At 34.6% G+C, this 9970-nt stretch overlaps 3 protein-coding genes across 3 annotated transcripts; 2 read left to right on the forward strand and 1 right to left on the reverse strand.

Moving 5' to 3' along the window:
- The first annotated feature begins 3401 nt into the window (after positions 1-3401).
- Positions 3402-3850, forward strand: LOC132922843 (histone H4). The gene has a single exon (XM_060986564.1). It carries the CDS (start codon positions 3485-3487, stop codon positions 3794-3796), a length of 312 nt encoding a protein of 103 aa, XP_060842547.1. The 5' UTR covers positions 3402-3484; the 3' UTR covers positions 3797-3850.
- A 2014-nt stretch (positions 3851-5864) lies between these two features.
- On the reverse strand, positions 5865-6343 carry LOC132923089 (histone H2A). The gene has a single exon (XM_060986895.1). The coding sequence runs from the start codon at positions 6298-6300 to the stop codon at positions 5923-5925; it is 378 nt and encodes a 125-aa protein (XP_060842878.1). The 5' UTR covers positions 6301-6343; the 3' UTR covers positions 5865-5922.
- A 326-nt stretch (positions 6344-6669) lies between these two features.
- LOC132923083 (histone H2B-like) lies at positions 6670-7141 on the forward strand. Its single transcript, XM_060986892.1, has one exon. It carries the CDS (start codon positions 6710-6712, stop codon positions 7088-7090), a length of 381 nt encoding a protein of 126 aa, XP_060842875.1. The 5' UTR covers positions 6670-6709; the 3' UTR covers positions 7091-7141.
- Positions 7142-9970: the final 2829 nt, after the last annotated feature.

The raw sequence follows: 9970 nt of genomic DNA on the forward strand, positions 1-9970 counted from the left end.
AACCAATGTAAGACAGTTTGGTAAACAAGACCAAAAACTTCCCATTCATATGGTTGTTTTAAAAAACACACCAGAAAATAAGGGAATATTCAACCTCAGATCACTGTTCTACATGACAGTAAAAATAGAAAGATATAAGTCAAATACACCAGCTCAATGTTACAACTGCCAACAATTTGGCCATTCAAGCTTACACTGCGGCGCTTCTCCGAGGTGCGTTAAATGCGCTGGCAATCACAAAGCAAAAGACTGCACCAAACCTCTAGATGTGAAACCAAAATGCACAAATTGTAATGGAGATCACACAGCAAACTACAAGAAATGCCCAGCCATCACACAAGAGTCAGAAAAAAGACGTTCACTCAAGCCAAAAATAATTAACCAACTCACTCACGATAAAATCCAACCTCAAATTCAAACTAGCGCGACAGATTCATCACATCAAACCATCTCTTCCCCAAACACTAGCTATGCTGAACGTACAAAACCTAAAGTCAATAAATCAATTTCCGAACAACTTCAAAACTTAGTTGTAAACATCTCCTCTGAGAACAGTGATGTGAAAACAATCATAAACACCATAGTGGCACTGCTCCCACTGCTACTCAATATACTTAACCAAATATGAATTATACCAGAATAATGTTTTGGAACTGTCAAGGCATAAATCAGAAACGCCTTGAACTTCTAAATTTAGTCCAAGAAAAGAAAATTGATATAATCCTATTAAATGAAACTCACTTATCATCCAATAAACAATTCAAACTTCCTAACTTTATTACATACTCAACCAACAAACCCCTGGTCAACGGTCGCCCACCAGCGGGCGGAACAGCTGTTTTGATAAACCGAAAAATCAGCCACGTACAAATTCAAATCAATACTAATTCGATCACTAATACAGCAATTCAACTAAAACTAGGCCAACACGAAATTCGGCTAGTTTCTGTCTATAAAAGTCCGGGTACTCCACTTCAAACTAAAGATATTGAAAATCTTCTTGACACCCAACAGAATGTGATAATAGCAGGGGACCTAAACGCAAAACACAGAGCATGGAACAGCCGAATAAATAATCACGCAGGAATATCTCTAACCAAATACCTCAACTCCAGAATCGACATAACAGTAGCCGCTCCTACTACGCCAACAAGATATCCTACGGACATCAGACACTATCCTGACGTACTCGATATAGCAATAATGAAAATGGGAAAAATAAATTATGTACTAGAAAACCTCACACACGAACTATCTTCCGACCATACCCCTTTACTTCTAGATATTTCCTTAAACATAGCTCATACCTATCCACCTAAACCTCAATACGCAACAAATTGGGAAACATTCGCGGAAGAAATGGGAAATCTATCATTTACCTTCCCAAAAATCAATAAAACAAGTCAGATTGATGGACTGATTACTCAACTGTCGTCATGCATTTCAGATAAACTGGAAAAATGCTCAGCTTTATTCTCAGCTCAAGATAGGAAAAATGATCTGCCACAATTTATTCAAAATCACATTAGGAAAAAACGGACATTAAGAGCGGCCTGGCAAAGGTCCAGAGACCCAACTATAAAAAAGGTCTTGAACAAGCAAACTACACTAGTCAGAGATCTGCTGCAATCACATAGGGAAAATGAATGGACAACATTTCTAGGATCAATAGAAAACAACGCTCAAGGATGGTCAAAGCTTTACAAATTGAATAGAAGACTTCTTCGAAAAATGCCTCCAGTACATCCGCTTCAAGATGGCGATAACAACCTTCAATTTGACCCTGAATCCAAAGCCAACCTTTTTGCAATAACAATGGAAGAACAGTTTAAAACTCTAGATAGTCACTCCTGGGTCGACGAAGTAGTTCGAGAATCCTTAAAACAGCACGATGAGGCAATATACAAAAAATCAATATTTTTCTCTCCTGGAGAAGTACTTGAAACAATACGAAGACTTCCAAATAAAAGTTCTCCGGGTCTTGACAATATTTCCAACTGCGCATTAAAACATGGTGGGAAAAAACTCGCATACCATCTTTGCCAAATATTCAATGCCTGCGTCAGGTACGAATACTTTCCCAAGGCGTGGAAAGAAGCAGCAATCATAATGTTACCAAAACCGGGTAAAGACCCCAAAGAACCGTCAAATCATAGACCGATCTCTCTTCTAAATACAATGGGCAAAACACTAGAAAAACTTCTTTTAACAAGATTAAAAATATATATCATGCCTAAAATCCGTCCAGAACAACACGGCTTCAGAGCAGAACACAGCACGACCACGCAACTGATAAATATATTAGATATAGTAACCAACAAACTCAATATTAGGCAAAAAACAGTGGCTACCTTCCTGGACATACAGAAAGCCTTTGATAAAGTCTGGCATGAAGGCTTATTACTCAAGTTACTAGCCATGGACGTGCCACATCAACTTATCAACATCCTTAGATCGTTCCTCCAAGACAGAACATTCAAAGTAAAAATAGGTGACACACTTTCAGCCTCAAGAAAAATAAGTGCAGGCGTCCCTCAGGGATCATGTCTTTCTCCGCATCTATTTTCTATCTACATTAATGACATGCCACTAGATAAAGAAGCCAACATTGCTCTCTTTGCGGATGATACAGTATTCTACGCCACCGGCGCAACGATCAATGCAGCAATAAAAAGAGTACAAAGACAAATTGACCTTGCTATTCCTTGGTTCAAACAATGGAAAATAACATTAAATCCATCCAAAACAAAAGCAATCATGTTCAGTAAAAAAACCATTCTACCAAGCCAAAACACTACATTTTGGAAATACTCAGATAAAATGGTCAATTAAAGTTAAATATCTGGGAGTAACTATCGACTCTAAACTAAATTTTGTCAACCACATTAAAACCACGCTACATAAAGCATCTGGGGTAAAATTCTCACTATTTCCTCTCATTAATAAGTTTAGTCCGCTTCCTCTCAAAACAAAACTATACATATATAATATGTATATAAGACCAATAATTATGTATGCCTCTTCAGTGTGGTCATCAAATTTATCCAATTCAAGTTGGCAGAAACTTGAAACATTCCAATCTAAAGTTTTAAGATTGATAACGGGAAGCGACTGGTACGTGTCAAATCACACGATAAGATCGTCACTGAACATGCTATCAATCAAGGACACTGTAAACAAAGAGAAAAATGCAACAGCTCATAAGATACAAAATTCAAATTACGATCATATATCATTCATATTCAATAGAAAAAGCCACAAAGAATTATTCAAAAAAAGACCACTTAGTATATAAACACAAGCACTAAAAATCAATAAACATTTCATAAGTACAACGTAAATCTCTCTGGCAGAAGCAAAAGCTTGAAACAGAGTAAAAGAATACAAAGCAAAGCAAGCAAGCAAGTACCCAAGGATCAGTTAACGTTCAGCGTTCAAAGCAGCAGCTCTTCAAGTAACGAACTAGAAACTACATAAAATCAACATGACCGGACGCGGTAAAGGAGGAAAAGGTCTTGGAAAAGGAGGAGCCAAACGTCATCGTAAAGTACTTCGTGATAACATCCAGGGAATAACCAAGCCCGCCATTCGTCGGTTAGCTCGTCGTGGTGGAGTGAAACGTATTTCTGGTTTGATTTACGAAGAGACCCGCGGTGTTTTGAAAGTGTTCCTGGAGAACGTAATCCGTGATGCCGTAACATACACTGAGCACGCCAAGAGGAAGACAGTAACCGCCATGGACGTTGTCTACGCCCTCAAACGCCAAGGTCGTACCCTGTATGGTTTTGGAGGTTAATGTACATGCATTACATACACATACACATACTATGATAAAAAGGCCCTTTTCAGGGCCACCAATTTTCCAACTGCTAATGTATCATATGCATTTATTTTGTTAGATATTACTTTGAAATGTTACCAACCGATTTGTAATGTTTGCTACAACTTCTCGAACAGAAAATCAGTTATAATAAATAAACTAAACAGGCTAATAGCCCCTACTGGTGTAATGCTCTCTTCGACTCAGAAAATAGTGTAACAATCGTATCACACGGCCTTAACGAGTATCGTTAAGGCCTAACACGTGTTTTTTCATGTTACATGAATATTGTATTTCTCATTTATTTTTTTCTAACTAATGTAAATAATAACTATATGAATAATTTTAATAATATTACATATTTGTGTTTATGTTTTCAGTAATATTTTTAATAAAAGATTTGCATGGTGTTTCAGTACATATTCATCTCTACAAATAGGACTAAAACATAATTTGTAACCTTCAATTACCAAAAGCATTTTGTTCTTCTCACTTGTCATTTGCTCCACACTGAACGCATGAAGTTTGACTGACCAGCAAATAATCATATTATAATATTGTACTTATTGTTATTTAATCCAAATGTAATATCCAAATATATATAATATAGCTCAACGATCTTAACCCGTCGTTGATGTCACTAAATTTCGTTAGTGTCGTGTTAGTGTTTCGCTCACCTATTAAAATACACGTGTGAGCATACAATAATATCGTGGTACTGACAAATTTTTTAATACTAGACTGTTCTGAAATAATAACATATAATAAAATAGCAAGATAATAAACAGAAAATAAAAATACTATAATTATAAAATAACGGTAATGCGATCAGTGACGGGCGAGTACAACGCTAATACATATATTAAAAATAAAACTATTCCGTACAAAATTATGAAAATGTGTTTATAAGTTATAACTCAAACCAACCGTGTGCAGTTAAAAAACAGAATCGTCATGAACCGATTGTATGATTTATTTTAAATGTATTATCATTGATATATAATCAATGGTATTATGAAGATGGTGGTAATCTTATATTTTAGGTGGTGTGGTGCTACGGCCGTAACACGTTTGGGTACAGTAGATCCTAAACGCAACACATTTGGGTACAAATGATTACATCGTTTGGGTACACCATATCTCTAAAAAAATAACACGTTTGGGTGGGACATAGGTAATAATATAACATTTAGAAACACCTAGAAAAATAACACTTTAATATTTAATCATTAATTTTAAATTTTTAGAGCCTATTAGCGTTATCCAGGAGACACCACGAGAAGGTTGGCTCTATTTAGTCTCCCAAAAATATTTTAGTATAATGTTTAATTACTTGTCATAGTTTTTAAATTATTATTTATTATATTATATACTATTATACCATTATTATTTATTTATTAAGTCTTTATATATTAATTATATAATGTTTTATATTGGACCAATTAGGGATAAATATTTTGCAACATCTTTATCGACTTGGTATTCCTCAAATTTGTTTAATACATATGTAATATTATCCATGTCTTCTTTTCTTTTTTTGTTTTGTACATTTCGTTTAATGCTACCTATTTTTAAGTACGATTCTTTCTTGAATTTCTAATAAAATATTTATTATTGCAAAACAATTAGGATGGCAAGTATAAAATTGACTGTTAAAATCTCTATGAAAAGCTTCAGTTCCATTTGTTGTCCTAGGATCCATAGATGGCTCACCTGCCCAAAAATGAGGTGGGAATAAACTATTTTCATCAATAAACGTGTCTACAATATAATCCGTAAAATATTCAACATTGGGTGGTGCATTGGCCATGAGAGATATAAAACCATCATTTACATTGAAACGTTGAAACATTTACTCATTAACCATATCTTATAGTTAATCTTTTTTTTCGTGATAACCTATTGGCCATGATATTTAAGCGTATGTACCCAAAAAACGTGCTATGTGTTTGTGTACCCAAACGTGTTCCACATTTACAGGTAAAAATAATGAAATATGCCCAAACGTGCTTTGCTACTACCGAGCAATAATAACTGAATTGGTAGCCCTGAAAAGGGCTTTTTTTTTAATAAGGGAAGTTTTTGGGTAGTTAGCAAACAAATTAGACTTTCTTCTCGGTCTTTTTGGGCAAAAGAACGGCTTGGATGTTGGGCAACACACCGCCTTGAGCGATTGTGACACCGGACAATAATTTGTTCAATTCTTCGTCGTTCCTGATTGCCAATTGCAAATGTCTGGGAATGATACGAGATTTCTTGTTGTCACGGGCAGCATTACCGGCCAGTTCCAAAACTTCAGCTGCCAAGTATTCCATGACGGCGGCCAGATATACAGGTGCTCCGGCTCCGACACGCTCGGCGTAATTTCCTTTTCTCAACAGTCGATGGATACGACCGACTGGGAACTGGAGTCCAGCACGGGACGACCTGGTCTTGGATTTGCCTCCCTTTGATTTGCCTGCTTTGCCTCTTCCGCTCATGATTATGTTTTTAGTTGACGACTACTCTGATGTAACTCAGACACAGAATGATGAAATTTTAATGATTACGCAGCTTATATAGTCGATAACTGAAAAACAATGTTATGATTGGACAAATTCAAGCGTTATGATGACGTTATATGACATCGTTAACTCTGCAACTATTACTAAACGATGTGGTTTTCAATCGTCATTATCATGATATTTACTCATGGAGAAGCTACTATTTTTATCAAACACATAACTACTGTTAACTTCTTTTTGTGTCGTTACACCTATTAAAATTTGGCCAATGACCGTACGACATGTCTCCTTGGGTTAATAATATATACCGTCGTTTTCTGAACTTTGATATCATTCGTGTTTAACACTCTCGTCAACAACCACAGTTTACGAAAATTTATCAGCTATGGCTCCAGGAGGTAAATCCGCAGGAAAGGCAATGAAAAAGTCGTCCGGCAAGGCCCAAAAAAACATCGCCAAATCCGACAAGAAACGCAAGCCAAAGAGGAAAGAATCCTATGCCATCTACATCTACAAAGTGCTGAAGCAAGTACATCCCGACACCGGAGTATCGTCTAAGGCCATGAGCATAATGAACAGCTTCGTCAACGATCTGTTCGAACGCATCGCCGCCGAATCCAGTCGTCTGGCCCATTACAACAAGCGCTCGACCATCACCAGTCGGGAAATCCAAACTGCCGTCCGGTTACTATTACCTGGTGAATTGGCTAAGCACGCTGTTAGTGAAGGAACAAAGGCTGTTACCAAATACACTAGCTCCAAATAAGTTACAATTATATTACTTGTAATTCCGACGATTAAAACGGCCCTTTTCAGGGCCACTACTTTACATTATTTCCAACGACATACTAATCAATGATAATTTAAAATTCAAATATATCTTCGTATTGACTATTGATAACGGTTATCTCATAAATTCAGTAGCGTATTTAGTTTTTTGGCATCCATATGCTATGGAACCTCTGTTTGAGAGGTTGTTGCGGATTTGTGCCTTGTGGTTTCGTTAAACAACCTGTGATACCGTAAACACGGTGAATCTCGCAACTTTTTGTGAGGTACTTACAGGGTCCACGTGAAACGGCGTTCATCGGCCGTCAGTCGAGACGCGGTAGTTTGTCCGTCGTGTCATGCGACGGGCCATGGCCATGAATCCCCCGCTACCAGGGCCGTATTAGGACATAGGCACTATAGGCATTGTGCCTAGGGCCTACAAAAATAAAATGTGTGGCTACTATTTTTTTTGTTACAATTATTTTGTTTATTACTTAAATACGAGGGATAAAGAAATATTCAAATTGGTGTAAAATAAGTTTTTTATATTAAATATTTAATTTTCTATACTCGTATATTTGTAGACTGAGTAAAATTAATTGTTTTTAAGATTTATTAAAATTATTATCATATTATAAATGTTTAGATTTGATTTTTTTTTTGTTTTTAAAGGATTAACATCGAAATTCAACACTTCCTTTCCTAAACAGAAGGTTTTATACCCATTTAAATACTAGACATCGCAGTGCTGCATAAGCGCATAGGAATTAAATCACTGTGCCTAGGGGCAAGGCTGCAACTGAAAAAAAATTCAAAGGGGAGGGTTCAACAATTTTTTTAAATATAAGTACTGACAATTTATAGTCAATTAACTCTATTCATTATAAAATATTTCTATTTTTAAAAAAATCTTGGGGGGTCCGGACCCCTGGACCCTCCTCCAGCTACGGCTTTGCCTAGGGCCTACGATTGTATTAGTCCGGGCCTTCTCGCGACTACCGCATATCAATAACAGACGGTTGTGTGGAGGTAGGCGAAAGCTACAAATCCGGGAAGACCTGCTAATGTGTTGTATTAATAACTAATAGGTATAAGCGTTAACTATTAATTTATTTATGAAAGTCGAATGTCGTCAATGTTTGAAGAAAAAAATAATATACTAAATGTAAATAAAATATTATACTTAATGTAATACATATTATTATACGTCGACGATTATAATTTATTACTAATTAGGTTTGTTTAGTTTAAATATCATAATATTATAAGACGTAGGTATGTGACATTGAAACCGTTGTAAATACGTGTACGTCTTGATTTGGTATTATGTAAAACAACAAATAAGTAATGAACAACAAAACCCGAGAGAGGCGTGTCCGGCGCAGGACACCGGAAAGGAAGGTAATTACTATTTAAGCTGTAATTATCTTATCATGAACTGATTATAAATCAGACATTTATCAACATACAATGTATTGGAAATGTATATTCGATATACCCATTAATAGTACATACAGGCTAAGTGTATATTATTTAATGTATTTGAAATGACGACATCAATAGCTATAAAGGAGAAGATAGGTATATTTTAATATGAACGCGGTACAGCGGGAATGAATGAATATTTGATATAATTAGGAAACTAATGCTCGTATAGGTTACAGTGTACGCATAATTTCGGCCGGCTTACAGTCATGGTCACTGAGTAATTAAATATATATAATATTAATTATATTGCCTTCCTAAATCAAAAGTAACAACATTTGAAAAATGAGTTTATTAAATCAAAATATTTGTTATTTTAAGGTACATTTTTTGATTCCTTAGCAAAAATACCGCAAATACAATAAATTTCATAATACACGTGATTATAAACATATACGTATTTACTATTTGCAAATATGTAAATGATATTAAGCAAAAAAACAGTGACTGACCATAATATTATATGGTAATTTTTCTTAGTATTGGTTCAAATACAGTACTTTTGTTTAGTGTTAATAATAATTTTATAGCCGCATCACACAATGTCATATTGTTATAAATTATAATAATTTATAAATATAATGTTAACATTGGGTGTCTTATTAATTCTGTGATTGTGATTTGGCTCATCGGCCATGATATATTATTATTAATATTATCTTCAATGTTCCAATTTTGTACATGTAACTTATTTCAATATGTAGGTATATATTGCTTTTCCATCTGAAAAAATAATATTAATATCTTACACTTAAGGTACGTTTATGCGTTTTGAGATGTTAAAAAGTATTTCAGAGTTTATCTATGATTCTGCAGGAAAAGTTGTTTAAGAATATTGTTAATTTATTATTTTATTTTGATATTGCGATAACAATTTTTCTCAAAATAACTACATTGTAGCTTACTGCTTTTTGACTTAAGAAAGTAGTATATTTATAGTATAATGTATAAACTTTTTTTTGGACTCATAAATTTCACGGTAGTAATTAAAAAAGATCGGATACAATAAATATATATCAGCTATCTTTAAAACGGTCTTCTTGACGTAAATAATGTTTAAATGTTATTAAAATGCTGGTTCAATGCTATTTTTTTCTAACTTAGTTTTTTGTACGGTACTTAGGATTGACCATAGTAACCAATATACAATATGATCATGTTACCATAGCAACCTCTAAAAAATAGCTTCATAGATAAATTCTTGCTTAAAGATATTTACGGTTCATTGTTTTTCCGTTTAGCTGAAAAAATTACATTTTTTTCTCTCACAGAAATAAAGAAGGAAATTTGTTCACGACAGTAAAACTACAAATAAAATAATTTAAATGGCATTATGCCATTATGGTGTTAGTTTAATGGAAATGAATAATTAATAAATGATAATCAAAAT

This window comes from Rhopalosiphum padi, chromosome 2, assembly GCF_020882245.1.
Source record: "Rhopalosiphum padi isolate XX-2018 chromosome 2, ASM2088224v1, whole genome shotgun sequence".
Taxonomy (NCBI): Eukaryota; Metazoa; Arthropoda; class Insecta; order Hemiptera; family Aphididae; genus Rhopalosiphum; species Rhopalosiphum padi.

Bases quoted from the DNA above. Each gene is read 5' to 3' on its own strand.
- LOC132923083 (XM_060986892.1), top strand. From the start codon at position 6,710: ATGGCTCCAGGAGGTAAATCCGCAGGAAAGGCAATGAAAAAGTCGTCC.
- LOC132922843 (XM_060986564.1), top strand. From the start codon at position 3,485: ATGACCGGACGCGGTAAAGGAGGAAAAGGTCTTGGAAAAGGAGGAGCC.
- LOC132923089 (XM_060986895.1), bottom strand. From the start codon at position 6,300: ATGAGCGGAAGAGGCAAAGCAGGCAAATCAAAGGGAGGCAAATCCAAG.